Genomic DNA, 26,787 nt, shown 5'->3' with positions numbered 1-26,787 from the left:
TATTTCGAAGATATTACTACAATAACTTTGGTCATTCAAATTAGTAGCACTATAATTCTTAATCATAAAATTCAAAAATGTATGATTACAGTTGAAAATAGCGGATGAGCATGTGATAGATGCGAAGTTTTAAACATGTTGTGCTACTATAAACATAAACTATAAATGTAAATATCATCTATAGCTTATTTTTTTTCAGCGATTACAGAGCAGGCACTTTTTCGATATTACCACTTGCAACAAGCGTAAGAGGTGCACTAAATAGTCGTTTTGCGACCTATATCAACATCACAAAGTGTTCATGAACAGTGAGAAATGGAGTAAATATCTAAAAATAAAATAAATTCAAATAGTAGATAAAAACACACCTTAACGACATCTTCAACAGATGCTTTATCAACTTCGTTTAAAACATCAACGGGAGATTTATAGCTTCCAGTGTATCCAGCCTAATTCAATAAAGATTTGTGAAAAAAATGACAAACAATATCAGGTTGATATGGACGTAAATGAAAAGGGAATGTAAGGAGTTTATACAAATAACGAATACAACCACTTGCAAGTATATGTACGTGCATTACCTGCACTGCAAGATCTTGCATAATAGATGCAGGATTCTCATATGACATAGCTGCATATGCTTTTAGCTGATTTCTGCAACAAATTAAATCAAACCATTTTTTAATACATATTAATAGACCAGATTTTTTTACACCGTGTAAAATTTCTTGCTTACTTTGCTCTAGTCAATTCATCATTTGATATACCCTTCTCAGCGACACTGCGATACTGATTAACAATGGCCTTTAAAACCTGAAAGCATATGACAATATCAGAACTATACAGTCACATCTATGTGAACGTAGATTACAGACAGGCAAATCAAATCGCCAACAATATATCATACTTTATCAATATCGGCTGCGTTGGCAATTACATAACTACCAAGAAGTCCAGAATCTGAGTAATTTATATTCAAACTAGAGACCTAGTAAAAAAAAAAAATAGACATGTAAATAATTTCGAGCAATTATAATCTAGCTTTTAAATCTGTAACCGGTAAATAGAATCGTTATTATTAATACTGCACCAATTATCAGTACAATACTTATTTAATTTACTTACTGTGTATGGTGAAGTAGTGGCTTCGCTGACGCTTTTCGATAGTCTACAACATTATAAAGCGTACATAACTGTTAATAGCTAGGTTTAAGGGTTACACTTAACTTTATGATCCTTACCTTGAGGTCTCAGTATTGTTTCCATACTTAATTAATGGAGAACCGCCTAATATTCTCTATATTTAGAAAGCATCATTTAGGAATTCTATCCATTTTTACACTTTTACCGTATCATCATAATTTATCCTACCGTTAATAAACCAGCCGCTAGTATATCTTTGTCTTCCAAGCTATAGTACAACAACGAGCAATAATAGTTAGAAACAGTTGGTTTGACTGCAGTTGTTAACAAAACAGCAACTAACCCGACACCTTCGGTAACAACTGCTGCATTGACCAACGGTGAGTCCGCCCACCAGCGAGCATCACCTAATATTGGAAAGATATCATATGAGTCAATTATAAAGCTCAATATAGAGTGGATTTTATAGCATCAAAGGAGAACAGATATCACTTGAAAAGTTATGAGTTACCTCCAACGTAGAAAGACTTTTGCTTTTCACCAGGTCTTTTGGCAGAAATACCTTCAAAGGATGATGATGCAATCTGTACGAATTCGTCGTGGTTTACGCCTATAGAATGATATCCAAGAAAAAGATTTAGTCCGATGATAGATAGTTGTAATGACAACACAAAGCAATTTCAACAATTGCACTATTAACCTAATCCAACAAGAGTCATTGCAGGCCCAGTAAAGCACTCTTGAGCGAAGCTTTGGAGCTATCACGATCAAAAAATCGACAAGAATTAAGTAATAATCTAAAGGGCATTCCATTCTATATTAAAGGCAACAATTATAAGGAGTAGTCATTACCACATCAGAAAATAGTGAATTTGCTCGGAATGATGGGCAATAAATAGAATTGGCAAGTGGCCCTCTAAATGATATTCATCAGTAGAAGACACATTGAGAACATCATCTCATGTATTCGTATACAATATGGGTACAATTCTATACAGTCCATAATAGAATGAACCTTAGCAACTGTATGTTGTTGCGAAAGTTTCCGTTCATACCTGTATGCTACCTGATGAACAGCTTCCATGATGCCTGAAATAAATAGTTGTAAGATGAGTACCATAACTAATCTGACACACCTAGCAATTGTTTCAAAGTTAGGAGTAAACGTGGTAAAATCACATTGATAATGACCTGCATGAATATCAGTGTCTTTAGCAGCTAAATCCGTAAAAAGGTGATCTTTTCTATCATTGACCTGTAGAGAAGGCAGGCGAAATCAGGATGACTAGTTAAAAAATGGATGTAACATTTCATAAAATAGTAAACATTGGTCGTTGATATTTACCTCCCATCTATAGAAACAAGGATCTTTGACTGTACTGGCGATGATACTCAAGACAGGTTGACTGATGATAAAAAAAAAAAAATAGTTTTATAATGTAAGAAGAATTGGACAGAATATCGTATGTGCTATATAGTAGAATTTGGTAAGTGCTCCTTCTTAACGTCTTACGTATACAACTTGTAAGAAAGAATAGATTCAAGAAATTGTACTCTACACATCTATTTATAGCTAAGAGTAAGTATAATCAAGAAAAGAGAAAGATATACTGTATTGGTTAAAAATGGATCAACGCCAAGTTGCAAACATTTCAAGATATTTTTAGCACAGTCTAACAATAAGCTTGACTATAGTACAGTATATCCCATTTATTCACAGAAGGAATCAATTGATATTTACAGTACACTATTTGGCTATCCATTTATTAATGGCATTGACGTTGAAATTGCGTCCAAAGTCTCCATTTACAGTCTACCCATTACTCAGCAGTTGTGGATGAGAGAATCAAAAATGAACTCTGCTGCAATACTTACACTCGATCTCTTAGAAAATCAGAGGAAATGATCAAGTGCTCCCGTGTATTTTTGGCCCTAGATATAAATGATTATTGGATAAGTGATGGCGATGATGAGGTATTCTAACTCATGGTAAATTGCTACGTAGTGAGATGGAATGAAGATTGATTAAAATAGCCATTGTCCTATTCCATACTGTAAGTTAGCTCCTAAAAGTTCCGCCTCTCTGGTGATTTTCAATGCAGAATTTTCTTTGTTAGCCTAATGATATACACATGAAACCGGTGTCAAAATCAACTCCAATTTCAGATAGAATGATGCATGACAATTTGCAATGATGGCTTACCAAGAAAGCGCAGATCTTCATAACATGCGAAGCTCCTAAGGTGTTGAATCGTTCGTAACGACTGCCTGCATTGACATAGAGAGCAATTCGTGTAGTCGACGAGTAATCTTCAATGGAAGCAACGGTCATGCCATTCTCCAAACGTGTAATCTATCATCAGGGATGTGATATTCAGTAGTAGAAAAGAGTTTTTTGAACTTGACTAATGATACTATGGATGAAAATATTGCCCTAGTCCATTGTAACATACGGCGTCTCTCCGACTAGAACTATCTATACCATCGGTAGGATGGTGTGCAAATGAAATCGACCCCGCTTGGAACGCTGACTGTGACTAGGGGCTTACTATGACTTTTACAAAGACTAACCTGGGCTGGTTGTGGTTGTTTTCGTTCAATGGGTTTCCATTCTCGTTTTGGTGTTTCAGACAGGGGAACAGCAGCCATTGAGTACAACCTGGACTAAAATAAGAGAGAAAGAGTGTCATTTCAAAGTTGTATCATCGACTTGGCATCGCCATTGGCGTGCAAACGGTGAACAGGCCCAAAGCACTACTGTAGTGAGCAGTTTTTTTCCATACGCTACCAAGTATACTGTATACTGGTATGAGCAAAAAAGGGACCAGCCAAGTTGAATAGGTTCCCCAAGTGTCTTTTTCCTTCACTCGGACAGCAAATTGAAGAGTGCATTGATTCAAAGCATGATTCATTTTTGTCTACTTACGTTGCGAATAGAAGATGCAACTCTAGGCAGGATGTGCGATCCATGGCAGGTTTTACCGATTCTACTTAAATGAGACATGGCTGGACCTTCGTAGAAGGAAGAAAGTGGCTTGCCGAGAGTGTAAGAGGGACTATCACGGCGGCGTCGTCCATTCGCCTGTCTGTCCAAGGTAGTTGCATCACGTTCATGGAGTACAGTGTACAGTGTACAGTACCATCGTGCCGCATGGAAAAAGTACAGTACTGTACAGTGTATAGTACTGTACTGTACTGTTGTGTGTAAAATCGGGTGTGCGCTGTGCAGTCCATGATGTAGTCCATCTGTCCATCTGTATTGATCAACCAGCCTCGCTAAAAAAGTAATGGGGCATGAGTACAGTACACAGTACAGTACACAGTACTGTACTGTACAGTATGCCACTGCATCGTGACCCTTTTGCTGGCCACTGTACGGGGAACTCAGTACAGTACAGTAGTAACGCGTCCATTTCACGATGTAGTCCATCTGTCTATCCGTACTGATCAACCACCCAGCCTTGTACAGTATGTCACATTGCCACAGCATCCGTGACCCCTTTACTGGCTACTGTACTGTACTGTACGGGGAACTCAGTACAGTTCGGAGGAACTCGTCCATTTCATGATGTAGTCCATCTGTCCATCCGCACTGTATGCCACTGCATCGTGACCCTTTTGCTGGTCAACTGTACTGTAGGGGGAACTCACTACAGTAGTAACTGGTCCATTTCATGATGTAGTCCATCTGTCTATCCGTACCGATCCAGCATCCAACCTTGTAGGCCACGGCATCCGTGACCCCTTTACTGGCTACTGTAGACTGTACTGTACACTGTACAGTACGGGGAACTCAGTACAGTTCGGAGGAACTGTTCCATTTCATGATGTAGTCCATCTGTCCACCCGTACTGTATGCCACTGCATCGTGACCCTTGTGCTGGTCAACTGTACTATTTCATGATGTAGTCCATCTGTCTATCCGTACCGATCCAGCATCCAACCTTGTAGGCCACGGCATCCGTGGCCCCTTTACTGGCTACTGTAGACTGTACTGTAGACTGTACAGTACGGGGAACTCAGTACAGTTCGGAGGAACTGTTCCATTTCATGGTGTAGTCCATCTGTCCACCCGTACTGTATGCCACTTCATTGTCACCCTCTTGCTGGCTACTGTACGGGGAACTCGGTACTGTACACTGTACACTAGGAACTCGTCCATTTCATGATGTAGTCCGCCTGTCCATCCGTATTGATCAACCACCGAACATTCCTATAAAGGTCAAGAGTAAATAGGCAGTGGGGTTAGGGGCAATGAGGAGTTTCTGTCGATGATTTTTCTGCTTTACTTTACTCTACTTTTCTAACTTATGAGCCACACTATTTTCTGCTAAGAGAACAGCTGCAATTGCATTGACTGTACTAAAAGTAGATACCATAGTGCATCAAGTCATGATGGAGTATAAATCATTTATTAGCTCACAGCTGGGTGCAGTGGTGTAGTCAGTAGTCCACTCCACGGGACAGACAATCGTGCTGCTCTACTGGAGTAATGGAGACGACAGTGATGATGTATTGCCTTTCTTGCACTTTTTGTATCCACTTACTATAGTCTCTATTTCAAATGGATATAAAATTGAAAGCCATTGATCAATTCTTCTACAGTATAGTACAGTCATTGGCTGCCAAATAAAGTACAGCATTTTGCAGGGGCAACGAAAACGAGCACGATATCGACGACCTAGGAGGTAGCTGCAGATTGTTGCCTAGGGTGATGATAAACGTTAGTTTGTCCATGCAATACTGTCTATTCCTACGCTGTAATCGAGCTCTCGTCATAGTTTCTACTCGCTTTCATAAGATCCAACTGGGCAGAGCTTGCCATGACAGTAAGAAGCAACCTGCCAGAGAAAGTCTTCCGATATCGACTCGTGCAAAGTAATAAGCTTGACGACAGCTAGGCTGTGTCAAGAAAGCCATCGTAAAGTATCTCAAGACTCGAGTAGACTATCATTGTGACTAATCAATAGGCTATAACATAGCTATCATGATATCCAAAAGAAAATTAGCAATCGACTCTTACTCTATCAAAACGAGTGGTAAAGCCTAAGCGAGGCGAGGCGGCATACGAGTAGACTACTCCATCGATCGATTTGGATGTCCATAACGACATCAGATCGATCAATGTCATCCAATGACTGCCTTACTTAAACACTTGTTAACCAACCTACTGTCCATCCTACTCCATATTAGCCTCTAGAATCAATGTCTTTTGCCGGTATGTCAACAAACCATCGATCCAAAGTTATATTTACTCTCTCGTGGAGGATAGCCAATCTGCTCTGCAAATTGCCAACTCCCCCACTATCGCAAATCGTCCACTACTTTTGATACGACTGGATGGCCTCTTCCAGACACTCTATAGCCAATACACTCACTCTCCATTGCAACATAATTGAGAACTCATGACGTAAATCAATCGGCCCACCCAATCCAAATAACGGCCCCAGTCCGTACTTGCCTTTCTATCCTCGATCTATTGCAGCCTTTTGGCCATTTTCCATCGTTGTACAACTTCTTTCCTTGCCTATTTTCCTCTTTTTTCCTCTTCTTTCCTTCTTTGCCCAAGTTACGTACACAACTAGCAATTGGCTAGTTCGTACACTTGGTATTGAATTCAGTTTGGATGGTTGATTGGAGAAGAAGAAGAAGAAGAAAAATTGTTGTTGGACTCCATTGAAAGTGGTAAGTAGGAGACGATAGTCCAATAAAATGGAAATACTAAATACAGTTTGCTATCCATCAAGGAGAAGATTGGCGGTTTTTGCCTCTGTGCTAGGGTATCATTTCTAGTTTGACAAGAAGAGAATGAAATACAGTCATACAATCAAGTGGAGATCAATCGATTATTACTCCAACTTTGAGAGTGTGATGGATTGATCATCCATTTACCCTTTCCATTTAATTAGTAATCGTCAATAAAATGAAATCTTGATCTTAGGCATGATATTGAAAATATCAAGTTGTTGCTCATTCAATTGATTGATCATTTCTTCTCTAAAGGTAAGAGGATTAAAACCATGGAATTTGCCAAATCGCTGCTGCAGCCTATATTGCCTTCAAGAAATAATCATGCTTACTCCAATTCTTTGGATCATAAAGGTATCGTTAATGTAAAATGAATGGTGCTAGTTTATGGATAGACGACGTGAACTCAACAAGGATGAACATCATTTTCAAGACTATATCCCAACGATAGCTCAATCGATTAAATTGTATTATTCCAAATATCCTAGCGTAGTTGAAAGTAAAACCATAATAGGATAGATAGCTCGTTAAAGTAGAAGAATCATCCGTTCTTAAGTAGACATTCCGCTTAACTCATCCAGTCCTTTGCCACGTAGAAGAATCCCATCTCCATACAGTGTCAAAATATTATCCATCAAGATCCTCATTTCAATTGCAATTCAACAACTGGCAGGCAAATTAGTTCAATCTCTTGAATAAACGTTGACAATGTTAACGCTATCATGGAAAATCAGTATCATAACATTCCCCTCCAAAAACAGTTATCCACTACATTGCCGACGGCTAGACACCGTTGATATCCAATGATAGTCGTATAATAGTTTATCCAAAGCGGCGACTTTTACTACTCGGTCCATATTCCCATTTCATTGAAGAATCCTTCCATGTCGGCAAGGATTACAACACAATGAACCACCCAATATCGCTAAACTAAACCAATCAATACAAGAAAAATTTCAACGACCGATTTTACTCATTCATTCTACCATGTTTTTAATTCGTCGCCATTCAACACAAATTAGTAATGATGATCCAATTGAGTTATAGGAAAATAATTTGATTGAGTTATAGGAACATCATTTCAATGCCTGCCCCCCTCTCAATAGCAAAATGAATACGACGAGCATTTCGCTCTCATGAACCTCTTTTAAAACTTGATGACAATATAACACCCCTAAAAATGTAATGGCCTTTTTGGGGGGGGGGGGAAAGCTCCATGTTATGAACGCGTTTTTTATCACCTAATGTCGCAGATAGTGTACGAGTAATCAAGCAATGCTCCATGGCTTTAATAAACCTTACAAGAAAACAGAATGCCTTGTATTCTACAGTATAGAAGGAAATGTTGAACTTATACACTACTTTATTTTGAGGGATAGCAAGTTGGATAACATTGGAAAAACTCCATTTTAGAAACGCTTTTTTGATCACCTAATGTCGCAGATAGTGTACGAGTAGTCAAGCAATACTCCATGGCTTTAATAAACCTTGACAAGAAAAGAGAAGAAAAGGTTGAACTTGTACTTTATTTTGGGGGATAGCAACTTGGATAACATTCTCCAAGTGTAAGATATTGCTACGTCTACAATCAACACATCGACTAGGCAATCTAGTAAACTAGAACATGATATTGCCCACGATGTGTAAAAATAGAGTCATGAAATAGGAAATGATGAACGCTGTGCGTTGAAATCTTTCTCAGTTTATGATCGCTGAGATGATCTCATCTCCACCACCAAGACATAAATCATGTCTTGGTGATAGACGACTGCCCCCCCCCCAAAAAAAGAAGAAACTTTTCCTGCTATGAAAACAACGTAGACAGCTCTATTCCATGCATATCAATTTCCATTCTTGCTATTACTATCGCCATGCCGTTGAATTTTGATTCAACGGACTCTTTCAAAATCAATTCCCTGTGAAAAATATCCCAAGAAGTAAGAGAATAACAGTAGCCCAATACAGAAGGATAACCATCATAATCGACTACAGCAATACACATCTTCCAACTACTCTACTTCAACTATCAACAATAAAAACACTACGGGCTATCCATGGCCAATAAATAAAAAATTGAATGACATTAAAATTAGAATATCAATTAGAATAGTCGTCAAGGCCAGCATTATCTATTCTACAGAAATGTAATTCTGTTTGACGATGAAGAACGGAAGCACTGATGGAAAGTGTACTCTTATGATCCACCCTTTGCATCAATCAATCAATCAATGTCGTCTAAGCTAATTTTTTTCTCCTTTCCTTTCCATTGGATGGGGATAGCTTACGTTGATCTCTAACGTAGAGAGAAGTGGATAGTAGCTTTGGGGCTCCATTCTTAAAGTGGTCGATTTTTTTTCCAGTCAAGGATGATTTGAAATAGTTTTCAGTTGGATATTTTATTCATTATCGTGTTCAATTTGAGATTAAATGATGGCATCGTGCTCATAAACGAACATTCTTTCTCGTTTTGAACTGAAATTATCATTTCCGTTTTACTTTCTCCTATCCCTAGAACAAGATTGTTCTCAGTTTGATATTTGATAGCATCGTGCTCATAAACGAACATTCTTTCTCGTTTTGAACTGAAATTATCATTTCCGTTTTACTTTCTCCTATCCCTAGAACATGATTGATCTAGTTATAATAATAATTAAATTAATTGACATGACGATGTAAATACGATTCAATGTTGGATAGAAGATCCATGTTAATGGAGGGATGTACAGTCTATTGCCTACTGTGGCAAAATTGGCTTTCAATGGATTAAATGAACTTATCCATTTTACTCTACTACAATAGTATCCTCGCCAGTGAACAGCCACTTTTAAGCAAGAATTTTTTCTCCTACAAGTCCTTAAATTGAATCTACTTTGACATAGGTTAGAAGGACAGTCAAGAATCGATAAACACAGTACAGTAGATGATCTACCCGTAGGGAATAGAAAAATCGACGGTCTAATTAGTCTTATGACGGAATGAAAATTGAATTCATTCCCCAAAAATAATAAAATTCACTCCTCTAATATCAATCTGTCATTCTGTGAACATACTCTTCCATCATCGACATACAAGAACAGTCAAGAATCGATTCACTAGAAATTGATTTATCATCCATGTAAAAAAGGAATGGGCAGCCTGTTCAATACTAAAACAGAATTAAAATACTACTCATTAAAAGATTGATTTCATGGTGAACATACGCGTACTTTTACATAGACGATAGACTAGCAAAAAGTCCATTTACTCTACCATATTCAATTTGATATATCATCAATGTAAAAGTAGTCAATACGACAATAAAATGGAAAATCGATTTCATTCAAAATTGATTCCATGGTCAATAAATCGATACTTTTACATATCAGGTATAGTAGCCAAGAATCAAATTACTGCTGTATTCCATGGACATATCATCGATGTAAAAGGGGTAATCTGCTCAATCCGATCATAGAATTGAAATTCTATCTCATTCAAAGTTGATTTTAACCTAAACATACGGATCCTTTTTTTTTAACATAGCCGGTACACTAGTTAAGAATGGATTGACAATCCTATTTAATGGATCCATATATAAGAGAAATCGAAAACCGATTCAATTCATTTAAAATCCATTCTATCTCGTAAAGATACTTTGAAATGGCCGGTAGGATAGTCAAAAATCGAGTAATGAAGGATAGCACAACCTAAATGCCATGGCTACGTCTGGTGTTTTTTTTTTTTATTTATCATTTCTTTTATACAAATTGAATGGTAGTAAAAGCCATGCTGAACTGTGGATTATCACGAGATAGGCATAGATACACTACATATGTCTATCATCATGACATTGAATTAGGGACATATTGAAAATGTACATAAAGTCCAGCTAGATGATTTCAAAATCGGATCAATATGTACCTTTCTGCAAGAATTAAATAAACATGTCATGTTATGACCACTATAGAAAGCCCATCAACAGACTGTTCGATCTTCAGCAAACTTGAATTACTCCATTGAATTCAGCGATCTTCAGCAAACTTCAATTACTCCATTGAATTTGCTGATCCTGTTCGTGTCTATATGTTCTATACAAGTCTACGACTCCCATTTCCATTAGTGAAGCAGAAGGAAAGTTAATTTACGGTAACAAACATTTGACGCAATGCTACATAATACGTATGTTAAAATAGTTCATGAGCATACGATGGCAGAATCGATTTGTTAAGGGATACTAATATGAAAAGGAAACTACTACAGCCATTTGGTTAACTACTTTCTGTAAAGACTGTAGATTGAGCGGGTGTCCTTTTTGATGGCCAAAAAATCAGTGGCTTACAATAATTAGAATTAAAGGCCTATTTCAACATACGTCTAGGAGAAATTTCGTTACTCTATTCTATGTAGACTTGCCTTACTGTCCAGTCGATGACGATCAATATCCATCATAAACTCGTGGTTAACATAACATATTGCACAGTACGTTATTTATTTATTGAACGCCTTGATGAAATTCTGCATACGATTTCTACTACTTGTGCAATGGCTGAGTTGAATAAATGGATATAGCCAATGATAATAAAATAATAATTTACTGCCATTGATGCCATAATCCACCATGGGATTATGGCTATAATTACATCCTGTCTCTTACAGACTACCAAAAGTACAAGATAATTGACTAATATGAATCGCAAATCTGATTAGCATTCAATACCAAGCAATCGCTTTCATAAATAGAATTGATCATTCATTCCTATTTTTCTTCCAATGAACAAATAGGTCTACATATCCAGTGGAAGTAGGCAACTGTTTACTTGTACTTTGTATGCAGTACTTAATCCCTTCAGTAGTTGGACCCTCAATTTTTTTTTAAATATCTACGTAGTCTACTAACTACAAGTAGAAAATTATTTGATCCTAATTGATCAACATTCCATAACTAAGTAATCCTCTTTAATTCGGTAAATCATTCATCTTCATATTCTTCAGACTTACTAAAATATCTACAAACCAACCGCAAACAAATCATTAGCAGACGATGGTCTACTTGTACTTGATCAATCGTAGCCTACTAACTACAAGTAGAAAATTATTTTGATCGTAATTGATCGACATTCAATAACTAAGTAATCCTCTCTAATTCGGTAGATCATTCATCTTCATTTTCTTCAGACTTACTAAAATATCTACAAACCAACGACAAGCAAATCATTAGCAGACGATTGCCTACTTGTACTTGATCAACATTTAAAATCAAGCAATCTCTTTAACGTAATGTGTCCGTTCATCTCCATTTTACGACAAGTGTATAAAAAAAATTGTCGACGCACTTAAACTAGAAGTAGGCAACCGTTGGCTAGGGGCCATCAAGATCGATCTAATATGGACGATAATACTGCACATTTATAAATACAGTAAATAACTACGCAAAGTCAATCAAAAATTATCATTATATTAACGGATTGATACAGTATCGTGTTGAAATTCATTAATAAATAACAACTCTTTAAATAATGCCTATCTACCGTACTCTATCCTTCTTATGGTGTAAGAAATTTTTAAAACTCAACACTCAGCAAACTGTCGATGCGAATAAAATAATAACTCCTGTAGAAATCTACCTACTGCTTTATACTGTAAAAGACGGTAGTTAAATTATAAAATGTTTTATTCGTTACTCTTATTCTAATCTTTCCTTAGTATAATCAACAGTAGCCAATTAAAAGAGTAATAATTGTATGTCTCTGTTTTAACACCATGTTCAACTAACACTTTCTGCAGTGATTTTAATACGCTGCTGTACTATAAAAATTATCGCCTCTCTTAGCCAATTCTGTTATAAAAAAAAAATAAAAATTACATCTTATTAGTCGACATACCTTACTCTATTGATAGAATTATGTAATGATAATATTTAAAAACGATATTATAATTTGATATCAATAATATCTTTTGGCCTCTCAATTACATCATTTTATATATTATTTATACAGTACCGTCAAGTGGATTTATTGCTGAATCCTTTGCTGATTTGCAACAAAATGGTTTTACAATGAGTAATAGCTCACTTATGCCACGGAGGAAATCAGCTCAGCTCAAGCCTAAATATGATGACGAGAGATATGAACCAACACCTGGTGGTCCATTTTCGGCATTAATTCCTAATATGTGGCCTCAAGAAATTTTAATGAAAACAAATTTGGTAAATACATGATTTATCTTAAAATTAAAAACAACAAAATTAGAATCAGAAATCTCTTCATTATCATAGGCTTATTAATTTCGGAGTACATTATCGTATTGTCGTATACTGTATAGTGCTTATAGAAGAAAAATTTCTCTATAACTTTAACTTTAATTAATAAACTATATGTAATGGTGCAGTTATTTGTACAACATATAGTGTAATATGCCATGGTTGATGATAGCGTAGCAGTAGAACTCATAGCAACTTAAGTTTGAAAATCTTTACGTGATATGAAATTTAATATATGCTACCGTCTCCATAGAGTGAGGAAGGTTATTCACCGCCCGATTTTTCTTATGATGAATTTGGATTTCTTGTAGAAAATAAAGGTAAATGATACAGGGGTCGCTCTCGAATAAAGCTTCTTGTAAATATTGTACTTCATTGATACCAGTATGGCCTATAATTTTTATTTCTTCAACGGTAGTTACATCGCCAATAAGCAATCACGTCGGTATTTTAGATAATATTTGCAACTTTTTACCCTTTTTGCGTTACATAACAGGTCTGGAACCAACAAGAAGTTCTCTTGCTAATGAAGATTCATCATTAAAGCTACGATGGCAAGCATATTTAGAATTTACACAAAATGGCCAACTAGAGGCGCTTACATGGGATAAGGTACATTATTGCTCAAGTATTTCCAGAAAAATTATAATAATTGAAAAATACTCTCATTCTTATGGAATAATTCTAATATCGAATATTGTTGCACTAATCTACAGATAGATCCCATGCTCCCTCGCTCCGATAAATTGCACTCATTACTGAAAGAAGGAATTCCACATTCTTATAGGCAGCAGGTACATTACTATTTAATAACATTGTTCTTTTAATGCTATACTTAGATACTAATCAATTTTCGTTACGAAATTTAAAAATAGTTATGGATGAGAATATCAGGAGCTTTGAAGAAGAAACAATCTAATGATATATCATACCAGGTTAAACCCAACTTTACTGCAATAGCTGTGTATCCTTTTAGGTCAATTGAATGTAAATATAATCATAAATTATCCTATTGAAATTCGATAGGAAATTATTCGTGCGACGTCCGATAGTACAGCTCTCTCTTCAAAGCAGATCGAAAAGGTAATGGGGAACAACATTACTAATCTCGATTCGCTTTATAAGCTATATCTAATTCATGAAAAAATAAACTACCGTATTCTTAATGGTAGAACAATTGTAGATTATATAGATAAATACTTTAAAATAGAATCAACAAAATGAACAGTATTGCACAAACAGCTTTATTCAAAGTTATTTCGACATCTAACTTACAAACACTTTATTTTTAATCAATTGCAGGACCTCTTAAGAACTATGCCAACAAATGCCTGCTTTAATAGCGTATATAGTCCAGGAATTACAAAACTTAGGAGGATTTTGAAAGGCATCGCGTGGTTATATCCCGATATTGGATATTGCCAAGGCACAGGAATGGTAAGACTCTTCAAGGTTTTATGTTTGCATCTTTCGTTGTCAGAGAAACCCTTGCCAAAGCATACCGAGCAATATTGTATCAATTCACTAAATACTAAATAGGTTGCAGCTTCTTTCCTACTATTTCTTGAAGAAGAAGACGCTTTTTGGCTGCTAGCTACAGTTATGGAGGATTTAATGCCTTCTTCCTATTATTCAAGCACATTAATTGGAGTACAGGTATTATTAGAAATTTCTCCTCAGAAAATAATCATTTGCAAATCTCTATTTACTCCTACTTCATCTCATAAATCTATACTTCCGTAATGAAATTTGTGTTGTCTTGTTTTGTTAATGAACCTCTGTAGGCTGATCAAAGAGTTTTGCGTAAGCTTGTAACAGAAAAATTACCTGAACTGGATATAGCTCTTAAAAACAATGATATCGGTATAATTACAATTATCATTACGTAAACTAACCATATGGTCATATGATTATCATATATAATTATTTAAGTACTTTCTGTAACCTTTTATAATAACAATGCTATACTGTTCATTTCGTCTTAGAATTATCTCTGATTTGCTTACATTGGTTCCTGACCGCATTTGCCAGTGTAGTACAGACTAGAGTACGTAGCACTATTTAAAATATCTGTAGGATTTATTAAGTATCTAATCCTAACAGTCTGCAGTTTACTCTAAATACATTGAACCTTATATGTGTAGGTCCTTTTGCGCCTTTGGGATTTATATCTTTATGAGGGCTCCATAGCTCTGTTTAAGTTTACACTTGGTATGCTACATTTAAGAGTAAGTATTTTACAGCTTATTCTTACTAATCTACTTAGCTATGCGACTTCATATCCACTAATCTGCTGTTTTACTTCATCAAATGGTTATAGCAAAAAGATTTACTATCTTTAGACAATTCTGCTGAGATATTCAACATGCTTTCTGACATTCCATTAGACGTAGACGATGTTGAAAAGCTGATAGAAGTAAATACGCCTTTTATGCTTTAATGATGCGCTAAATTTGATATTAAGTTAATAGCAATTTGGTATTTTAACAGACTTGCTGACTTAAATAATATTTTGATGTAATCATGCAAGTCGCAACACTAAAATTATGTATTTTATTTATTTACTTTATCAGGCTTCTTATACAATCGCAGGTGATCTATCAGTAGATACTATTGAGATCAGCCGTCGAAAGTTTCTAGATTTACTTGTTGCTGAATTAGGATCATTACTTACGAACGACGACGGGGAAACATTATCGAAATCGGTTAGCGTGTAAACAAGTATTCTGGAGATTCAGTATGCTTTTGGTTGTTAATTGTTTGATAATTATATGCAACGCATTAGCAAATGAAACAACGAAATATTGAGGATTACAGAAGAAGAAAAAACGGTTTCTTGGGTGACATATTATGTATAAATGATTAACATACTTTTATTATTGCAAGTAAATATCTTTTCGATTTTAATTTCTAATCTTACAATTTTCTTACATCTACTTAGCAAACTGTCTTACAAGAAAAAAGCAATCAGCAAACTGGGCTAAAACGAAAAACGTCAGGCAAACTGGTATTGTAGCATCCTAACTTAAGAATATCTCTAAAACGACCAATCAGAGATGAAGTTATTTTAATACTTTTAATAATGTTTCTAATACTAAGAATTAGTAGCAAATCTACGAGAATGTATCATGCAAGTTGCTAGGCATTTTCAGGCTGCAAAATCGAAAAAGGTTGGTGTAAAATAAATTTTAGAACGTTATCGTTATACTATCAAATTTTAAGCTATTTCTTGCTCATTCTATGACCCTTTTCTCAGAAATATTAACTCAAAATTAGTGTCATATCTATATCATTCATTGCCTTTTTATCCAATCTTGTTTGATTTGCTATAAAGGCACTAGTCCCGGACTACTCAGTAGAAAGCCACAGGCGTGATTACGAACAGTTTGCTACTGTATCAAGGTGAGCATCTGTTAAACACGAACTGATGTATCATACTTTGCTACAAATGGAAAAGTTATTTAATTATACTACAAAATTTTATAGGAACCGACTTCGTCGTGCTAGAGCCATACTAGATTTTGACGGACATGATGATAATGAATTAGGCTTCAGAAAAAACGATATCATAACAGTGAGCATTCAAGCTAACAGATAATTACGGTTGAATTTTGTCGTTACAAGGGTAACCTATTGATTTTAATATAAAAAAAACTACAGATAATTTCACAATCGGATGATCACTGCTGGGTTGGAGAGCTGAACGGTTTAAAAGGTAATGGAATAGCTGTAAATAATATGCTGCTTTAAAAACATTTTCAATTTCTTTCCACGTTATATTTAAAATAATATGAATTCTTTTTTCAGGCTGGTTTCCTGCTAAATTTGTTGAACTCCTTGATGAAAGAAGTAAAGAGGTTTGGGCAGGATTAGTTAACAAGACGATCATTTATTTAAATTGCAGGCACACTATTTGCAGCAATTAACTTTTTTATTTTATAATTTTTAGTATAATGCTGCTGGTGATGACAAAATTACCGATGTTATCGTTCCATTAGTACGTGGCAGGTAAATTATTTATAATACAACTGATGTCATCAAATATTATTACGCGTAGATATGACAGATTAATTAATTGTAGGTAATTTCCAAAGTAAACATCACATTTATGCAATTCTTTTGATCTCCTGTACATGATTTACGAAGTCTAAACGATTTTATGCTCACATTTACAGATTATGTGATGCTCTCTTAGCGGTCTTTCAGCATGGAATAACTAAGCCGTCTGTCCTAGGAGCAAAATGTCACCCATGGGCTTTTATAGAAGAGGTATGCTTAACCTTCTGAAATAAATACTGCAAATGTTAATATTATAGGTTCGTTTTAGTAAGTTTTCCCTTAATAGTATTCATGTATTAGTATAATTCAAGGTTAAGCTTTAAAGTATTCCTTGCGTTTAAACCTCTGATTATATTAGGTTTTTATGTAGAATATAAATTTTTATGTTATCTATATATGACTTCATTTTGTAGGCTAGCATTAAAGAAATAGAAAGAGATTACCACTCGGTCTTTTCTCGCCTTGTATTATGTAAAACATATAAGTAAGTAATCAAAATCGACTACGTCATGGAGTATTCTCACAGATTTTTTCAATTTAAAGTTTCTACCTCTGGTAATGTTGCATTAATAACCCAAAATTTCATTATTCAGGCTAGATGAAGACGGCAGAGTATTAACTCCTGAAGAGATATTATACCGGGTAAATAGTTCCGAATTATTACATTTAATAGAAACATTAACTTTCTTCATTCTTGCAATCTATTCGAGGAGTCATTGTGAGAAGTTATTCATATCACGCACATCATGTTTCAAGAATTTTTAAATAAAGATTCGACTATTTTACTGTAATTCTCTAGTTGTTATTAGAAATACACATGATAGATTCAATATTTGTTGATATTATGTCAATTTCATGCTTTATAGGCTGTACATTCCGTAAATATAACACACGATCAATTGCACGCGAGTATGGATATGAAGGTATCGTCTACTGTAGTACTACTAGATGTGGATATTACGTATATCATTATAGGACAATATAAAAGTTCCTTACAATGTTGAGTGATTATAATTTGTTTATTTTTGGGGACAAATCTTAGTTTCGATCTCTCATCTGCATCGGACTAAAGTAAGAAATGTTTGATATTACTTTACTGTTCATTTCCGTAAAATATGTCAGCTAATTTTAATATAATAATTTGAATGTAGCGAGCAAGTTTTGCATCTATGGCTAGAAATTCTTTGTTCTTGTGAAGAAGTAGTAGCGAAATGGTATACAAAAATATTACTTTACTAGCATAATCTATAGAATATTACAATAAATAATATTCATCTATTACTTGCTGTTGTATTATCACGACAAAGGTACGAAGCCGCATCATTTCTACGTAGTCCTGGATGGATACAAATTAAGTGTGAATTAAGGTACGTCAATTTTGTTCCAAACAGTATTACTAAATCTAAGGAAGCTATTTGTTTTATTCTATGACGTAATCTTTTTAACAAAGTTTCATCTTGTTTTGTAGAGTTTTATCGAATTTCTCTTTCAACTTATCCGCAGATTACGAAGTTTCGAAAGATGTAAATATTAATTGTTATGTACACCTAACTTTTTGACCTTAATCAGTTAATGGAAATACTGTACCACTCTTTTATCACTGTTCCTTAGCATATTCTTCTTTATTCTAGACTAATGTTCCAATGAAACAGAATCTCTGCGATATGTTGTTAAAACATCACCTTTTTAGCTGGGATTTGTAAATTCTTGGTTACCTCATTTTCTTTACGCTTTGCTAAACTAAATCTGAATTTAATTATTTTTTTCTTATACGCTCATAACATATGAGCAACATTATTCAAGGAAACAAATATGCAGTAAGTAAAAAATTTGAAGATTAGTATACAGTTTACACGATAAAGGACGACGTCATGTAGCTACTTGATGTCAACCATACATGACTACTACGGCTGTTTTAATATACAAATATGAATATTGGTAGGCATTAACCAAAGGCCTATATTTTGCTGGCCGGTTATATATTTGACACGATATGTCTGTACAATGTTATTAAAACAGCTTGTACAATGATGCAATCGTTGGATTGCTTGAAATACATATAAAATGAAATTCTAGACAAATTTACGTAGAATTTAGGCATATTATACTATATGATAAGGTTTATATTTATTTAAATATCGAATTAAATAGACAGTATATCAACGTAACGCTACTCAGAATAGAGTATCGATTATAGTAAATTTAGTTAAGTTTCGAGATAACAAAATCGTTAAAGTATTTTTGAAGATTTCTTTGAAATACTGTACACAGATGAAAGCTTATTTTAAATTGCTATATTAGAATGCTCCAAAGAAAATGTCAATGTTTATATTACAGCGATATTATTAAATCGAATTTATCATTATCGGATAGTTGTTCAGAGATTTATGTTAATCTTAACAATAATAAAACAATAAAGTACATATATACTCGTATACCAAAATATTGCCTTCCGAAAACTCTGATTTACTGAGATTTTTGCTATCTTGAAGAAGTTTTATTGCAATGGTCCTGTCCGAGTACAAAATTTACGTCAAGTTTAGCGATACACATGAGCAATTTGCACTACATGCATGTTATCAAAAATTACCTCTACTTTGAGTTTAGCATATTTTGCATACATGTACCTGTAGAAATATCTGGGCTAGATTTGCAATTCGAGGATTACTCGATGAAGCATAACTCTCCATATATCCTATAATAGATTCTATTACTATTTCTTTATACCGATAAAAGTGAAATATAAATTGCAATAATTAGCTAATACTGAGTGATCAATTTAGTGCTTAAGTGCTCTATCTATTTGATATGAAAAGGATACCATAAGTATTATCACCTACGGTTTCAATAGACTTACTGCTCTTGGTTTCTGGACATACTAGATAATATAAAGTTGAAATTGCATTGATAACTGTTTCTTCGTTTTCACTAGAAATAAAAATAGACAGGATTCAAGACGGAATTGTAGTATTACAGTAGAACTACGTCTGTTGACGATATATATAGTATAGGTTTAGTTTACTTTACCTTGATAAGCAATTAGTTATTAAGGATAGTCCATCGTTGGCTATTATAATATCGCGATTTTCTTTATCTGATCAAAGTATAAGCATATTCAGTATTACATTTACAATTTAGTTACAATAGAACAGCTTCAGCGGCTGTAACCAGGAGATTATCCAAGAATTTACTAATTTATTAGATTATGGATAACAAGTCTACATCTGAGATTATTTCGATATCTACCATCTGGTAATGTAAATGCATAAGACTTGCAAGTACTTCAAATTTTATCAACAAGTCTTGGGTATTAAAGATTTAACGTTACCTAAGCAAAGATTACAAAGTCCGCCAATACCAAATTGAATAAGTTTGTCATTCGATTCTGTTAGCATGTCTGAATTAATCAAGAGAAAAATGATAATTAGCAGGGTAGTTATCTCGTTTGTAAGGATACATGCATTCTACATAGGTATTTCGCAACCAGCTATTCAAGTATATAGTAGCATATACATAACTGATGCTTAGATAGTGAATGGTTTACAGGACTTACGACATTCAGTATGATAGAGTTAAGGTCAAATATTAACAAGATAGGAAGTACATTTACAAGAGCTACAAATTTTAAATGTAATTTCTAAATTACGTCCACCATACATTCATACGTAAGTAAATATTGTAATTACATTATCAACACGTTGAGCAGGTTTTCGATCTGAATAGTCAAATGATGATGTATTATGACCGTAAAGGAGATGTTATATTTATAGCTCCATATACGTAGGAACATGTAAAGTAGTCGCTATTGCGTACTTCAGTACTTACCTATAAATAAATCAGTTACATTGAGTTGCCTTAAGTAGTCATAATTGATTGGATCATATGCAAAATTAGCTAGGTTAGCTAGGATTTGTTCCCTGGATTCTATATTAATCATAAACAAAGTAAAATAATGTCATCATTACGACCCTTCATCAAATTAATGGACAATATTCGATTTGAAACTATCCGATAGGAGAAGTTCCTTTAAAGTTGTTTTGCAAATGCTTGAACAAGCATTAGACAGAGAGATCAAATAAATTAGATAGCTTTTATATTACGATTTTTCTTTAATTATATTAGTAGAATCTACTCTATCGAATTATCCAATACGATGAGTTATATTAAGATTATTTTGCAACCACTTTCAACATATCGGCTATAGAGGTTCTATAGAGCTTTTTCTTTGCAGTAGAGAAGACGAAAGCATTCCATAGTTTCTCTATTACGATTCTTCTGTGATTACTAGAATCTATTCTATCCAACTATCCACTACGATGAGTTGTATTATAATTACTTTGCAACCCACTTTAAGTGTATCAGCTATAGAAGTTTCATAGAGGTTATTTCACAATAGAGAAGGTGTTTTAAAAACATTAGATAGCATCTATATTACAATTCTTCGTTCATTAATAGAATCTATTTTATCGAATGATCCAATACGAGGAGTTTTACTAAAACTATTGTACAATTACTTCCAAAATAATAGCAAGAGAAGGAAAGTTGCCTAGAGCTTCTATTGCAGCAGAGACGTTGAAAACAATTGGATAGCTTCTATGTTGTGATTTTTCATTTTAATTGATAAAAACTGTCCAATCAAATCATCCAATACGACCAGTTCTATGCAATTTACTTTTATCAATACTTTCAAAAGCATTAGCTAGAGAAGATTTCCTAGACGAATTGTATACTTATAATTTGTTCGCTTGTATACGACTATTTTCACATACCATCTTTATGTGTATCTTGAAATTCAGTCACAAGAGCTTGTAAGTATTCGAATCTACCTCGGCCAAATCGGCCAGTTTTTTCTTCAATTCGTTTTGCATTTGTAAACATGATTATCGTGGTCCAATAGGTTGCACCTTGAGCAAATTGACTAATTTAGTTCCATTTCCATCATGAGAATAAATGGCTGGCAGTTGCCTAGATACTTCTTTTAAGCAAGTGATAAATACTCCGTCTCACTTTTACCTATAGGAGTATGTGCTTATATTCTGATAGTACAGTATAGCCTGGCAGAGCTATTTGATACAGTATACTATCTATGAGCTTAGTCTGCGAGTACTTGGCAAAGTATGAATGAGTGGATAAGACTGTGTAAAATTAGTGTCCTATTATTGTCTTCTTTTCTGTCCAAATAGAGTGTCTAATACTGAAGAAAGCTACCACTCTTTGTATGACAATTATTTTGCACAGTAACCAAGTTGGATAGAATTACCTTCGTTTTAGCTCAGTTGAAATCAAAATTTAACAGTCCTGGAGAGAACAGTGTTGTGTATACCTTATGTCCAATTTCGCTAGATTTTATTTACGATCAAGTTTAATGAAGAGTCAGTTTTTCATTCTTTCGACATCGCTATAACATCGTAGTTCTATAAACTGCTTATACAATATATCAATTTCGATCTACTTTACTGAATTTGTATGGACAGTATCACTAGCATGCGCTACATAACAGTCTGTTCGTTGTTCCTAATCGCAAATCGAGTGTTGATGGTACTCTCATACTGTACGTCGATTGGGATTCAATTCTAATGAATTTGTATGGCAATTTTCATTGGTATGCGCTATATCATCGTTATATCGGACGGAACTGAGAAGTGGACGACAATGAACTCTCTTCATACGGTCCACCCATTTGGATAGACTATAGTGGATTTGTATGCACACTTTGACTTGTTTCCGAATATTCCCTACAGAACTATTCAGGCACTTTGTCCTGGGTAATAATTCAATATTGACATAACATGGGAAAATGGAGTATGGAGCTATAGAGGGGGAAAAAAATGCCAAGAAGATATGGAATGGCTTGTTATAATCGTAAAATTGTTCTCTTTCCTCCTTCATCTTATCCTTCAAGGAGATTGAGAAATAATTTCATTCATGATCAATAATTGATCCAAATGAATCAGTGTGTGTGGTCAAGCATTAACTGAATCGTTTCAAATTCACAAAATATCCACGAATTGTAAGCGATGAAAGCTCACAACAGGCTAATTCCATCATTGGTAGAAAGATATGAATGGAATCCAATAACTGCTATTCCATTCATGATCAGCAGTTATTGGATTCCATTTATGGACAGTTTGGCACTGCCCATTATGATAGTTGATTGATTTCAAACATGTAGAAGGAAAGGGACAGGTGATATAGGCAGGTATGCTATAGCCTACTAGAAAGGTGCATACTTAGTGGCCAAGATCGAAGCCTAAGGAAAATACATTGCAATCGTTAATAGGTCAAGAACTTATTCTTATGTGAGAAATAAATTAATTGAAGGGCTATACCATATCGTACTTGAAAGGTAAATACTTATAGCCAAGGTTTAAAAATAGGATACATTCATAACCGGTGAAAGACCAAGAATGGCCTAAATCTTGTTGATGCTTTACAATTGAATTCATAGACTACAATATCACATCTTGCTTGAAAGGTGAATATTTATAGCCAATGTATAAAAAAGGAACACTCTAGAACCGGTAAAAGATCAATGGCAATCTAGATCTTAATGATACGGTAGAATGGATCGACTGCTATATCATGTCTTACTTGAAAGATGAGTAATTATGGCCAAGCTATAAAAAATAGAATATATTTACAGTCGGAAAAGGTCAATAATACTAGCCTAAATCTTATTTATGCTTAGGTCATGTCTTACCTGAAAGGTAAATAATTATATCCAAGATATAAAAAAGGAATACTGCATATTTATAGTCGGTAAAAGATCAAGAATAGCCTAGATCACAATGATCCTCTACAATTGATTAACTGCTAGATCATGTCTTACTTGAAAGGTGAATAGCAACGCTTAAGATATAAAAATAATAATATATTCATAGCCGGTAACATGCCAATAACAGTCTAGATCTTATTGAAGCTTTGCAAATGAATTTTATCGACTGCTATAGTATCCATTGCTGGAAAGGTGAATATCTGCGCCCCAATTTAAAGAAATGATACTTTAGAACATGTAAAAGTAGTGTATCCTGTCGTCGAACAAACGATCATACTAGACTGTGAGACTAGTACTATTACTATAACTAAATTCGTAAGAAAGGTTTATCTAAGCTCAAGTTATTGCGTTAATACTGGCGTAAAAGTGATTAGCCTTTGCAGATAGATATCTTCTTATTACATTCTAAAAGATTAATGTCAACTTAGATCTGATTCAAGCGTTAGAAATGAACTTATTGACTGAGATACGATGTCTTAATAAAAGATGTGAATGCCGCTGGCTAAGATGTAAAAATACATACATTATAACCAATTAAAGATTAATAGCCGTCTCGATCTTATTCAAGCGTTAAAAACGAATTTATTAACCCATACGCCATGTCTTACTAGAAATGTGAATAACTATGGCTGAGATGTAAAAAGAAAAGCAATAGCTTACAACCGGTAAAAGGTCAATAACAGCCGCAACCCTATTCATCCGCTAGAAATGAATTTATAGACGGACATTTCATTAACCTAGACAATTCGTCATTAAACATCAATAAAGTAGAAGGAAATTGCCAGGTGATAAACTAAGTTATGATATCAATATTATACTAGTAAGATATACTAAATGATAGAGTCATCAATACTGAGAATCAATACACCTTTATTAAAATTATAATGAGATCATCCAATAACAACTGTTTTGCTAACATTTTACATTCATGATTGAACAATTTTTTCTTCATTTTTAACTTATTAAATTACAAAAGTATCCCTTAATACGTTAATAATAGACGTAGCATATCATATAAAAATGATCTGGATAATTACCGATCTGAACGAGCTAAATTTATATTTACGATCCATATTATCTATCTGCCAATAAATTTACACCTTTTTCTATTACTAACTCGTAAAGGATAGCCGAATTTACGTTCTTATATCTTACCATACTATGACCATGATATAACCATATAGTTTGAAATAGCGACACGCATTTTCTACTCTAAATTGCACCGGTCAACCTTATTAAATCATGATATCACACTCTCGATCTAAAAAAAGAAGTACTATTCAAATATTGTCCTCAGGCTTAAACGTCTTAAAATAACAATTCATTGTTATAAAGATATTAGATTAAAAGCTTCAATTATGCAATATAATGATCAAATGTCTTATTGTATATAAATTAATTATAAATATTTTAATTGTTTGACCAGAAGACTACATAGTGATGACTGAAAATATATCTTAAAAGCGATAAAATCAATTCTAGACTTTTTGACCTAAAAAAGTCAATCGATGATAGAACATGCACGATATTTTCTTCCAACTTTGCGACAGCCTCGTTAAATAATAAATTCGAATTATATACATATATCCTAATCAATGAACTAAAATAATACACGATAATGACAAAAATTTTAGAACGATAATGAAATTATAAACATCAATCTCAAACTTTAACGTTAATATTTTCATATAAAAAGTTAATCAATGAGCATACTGTATATAAGAGAGTATCCTCTCTAACCCTAAACAAATTTCATACTATCATTTTCGCACTTTACAGGCAGTGTATGCTAAATTTTCTGATGCTAATTTAACAAAAGAAGCTCCGCCGTAATTAACTTATCATGAACTATGAACATCTAGAATACAGTAAGTATCGACATAAATTAGATGTGACTGAAAGCCTCTTCAAATTGATAAATCAACTACGTTCAATTTGCTTCTATTTATCAATCCTTTCCATTCAAAAAAATAGCAACCGCAAATAATGATAATAGGAACAATTTTTAAAACTTGTAAAATATTTTATATATTAAAAGGTAAGAATTTAGCTACCAACATTGGTAATGCAATAACTCATAATGCGATGTTATCTAACTCAGAAGAAAATTAACAGCTTAAAATATAAAACATATCTAAAATGCTTTATTCTCATGCCCATTATCTCCAAAAATGATACAGAATAAGGCATTTGATACACTATACCGCAAGACTTAATTAAGCAATAAAGAAAGAGTCTGAATCCAATGGCAACACTACAATAAAATTCTGTTTCTTAAAATGAATAACAAAGTTCAGGAATTTTTATTATGAATTGTAATTAAAATTATCCAAAAGAATGCTTATGAAAACAATCCGTTATGTGGGAAAACGGCCATCGATATTTTGGAATATTTATTTAATTCTACCTACGCCTCTATTCCATTATAGTAATTAAAAAATTGCCTTATAGTTTCAGATAGAATATATTATGCAATCAGACAAAAACAAAATAGAAAATTTTATACTTGACGATTAAAATGGATAGTATGATGTCGAATTACAGTTAATGCAAATATCGATAATCAACTTTAGAATATAGAGCTTTTATTTATTGTATATTATTATGAATTAGAGCGACACGTTATACTATCCATAAAGACGAATCAATTATAAATGATCAAGACTTTAGAATATATCTATCTATCTCTCAATTCCTTATATTATTCATGACTACGATGCTATACAGAGTAATGACGATAATTGTCCACGATTCAATCAAAATAAGGAAAGCTCCTGAAGAGAAAATAAATATAAAATAACGATTAACTTTAAAAATTATAGCGGTA

General features: G+C 33.9%; 3 protein-coding genes across 3 annotated transcripts; 1 reads left to right on the top strand and 2 right to left on the bottom strand.

The window, feature by feature from the left end:
- Positions 1-202: 202 nt before the first annotated feature.
- On the bottom strand, positions 203-5,522 carry TRIADDRAFT_53663 (uncharacterized protein; the record flags this gene model as incomplete). The annotated part of the gene is made up of 20 exons (XM_002109497.1): positions 203-277; positions 369-449; positions 582-654; positions 737-813; positions 908-988; positions 1,126-1,168; positions 1,242-1,297; positions 1,372-1,411; positions 1,487-1,550; positions 1,655-1,753; positions 1,844-1,901; positions 1,996-2,059; positions 2,199-2,398; positions 2,489-2,549; positions 3,019-3,075; positions 3,197-3,261; positions 3,347-3,496; positions 3,715-3,807; positions 4,070-4,229; positions 5,452-5,522. The coding sequence occupies 20 exons, from the start codon at positions 5,520-5,522 to the stop codon at positions 203-205; spliced, it is 1,668 nt and encodes a 555-aa protein (XP_002109533.1).
- A 7,418-nt stretch (positions 5,523-12,940) lies between these two features.
- On the top strand, positions 12,941-18,888 carry TRIADDRAFT_20607 (uncharacterized protein; the record flags this gene model as incomplete). The annotated part of the gene is made up of 29 exons (XM_002110043.1): positions 12,941-13,072; positions 13,380-13,446; positions 13,623-13,738; positions 13,843-13,920; positions 14,002-14,061; positions 14,153-14,209; positions 14,429-14,563; positions 14,666-14,782; positions 14,911-14,989; positions 15,112-15,173; positions 15,271-15,354; positions 15,447-15,542; positions 15,700-15,839; positions 16,084-16,133; positions 16,226-16,302; positions 16,461-16,528; positions 16,613-16,700; positions 16,787-16,841; positions 16,934-16,983; positions 17,076-17,134; positions 17,302-17,395; positions 17,599-17,669; positions 17,779-17,827; positions 18,052-18,108; positions 18,228-18,256; positions 18,337-18,399; positions 18,493-18,552; positions 18,654-18,708; positions 18,817-18,888. 29 exons carry the CDS (start codon positions 12,941-12,943, stop codon positions 18,886-18,888), a joined length of 2,220 nt encoding a protein of 739 aa, XP_002110079.1.
- A 778-nt stretch (positions 18,889-19,666) lies between these two features.
- On the bottom strand, positions 19,667-22,063 carry TRIADDRAFT_53661 (uncharacterized protein; the record flags this gene model as incomplete). Its single annotated transcript, XM_002109496.1, has 7 exons — positions 19,667-19,696; positions 19,813-19,904; positions 20,043-20,113; positions 20,213-20,279; positions 20,514-20,582; positions 21,011-21,109; positions 21,955-22,063. The coding sequence occupies 7 exons, from the start codon at positions 22,061-22,063 to the stop codon at positions 19,667-19,669; spliced, it is 537 nt and encodes a 178-aa protein (XP_002109532.1).
- Positions 22,064-26,787: the final 4,724 nt, after the last annotated feature.

This window comes from Trichoplax adhaerens, genomic scaffold, assembly GCF_000150275.1.
Source record: "Trichoplax adhaerens TRIADscaffold_2 genomic scaffold, whole genome shotgun sequence".
NCBI lineage: Eukaryota > Metazoa > Placozoa > Uniplacotomia > Trichoplacea > Trichoplacidae > Trichoplax > Trichoplax adhaerens.
This window is presented reverse-complemented; position numbering and strand designations above follow the sequence as displayed.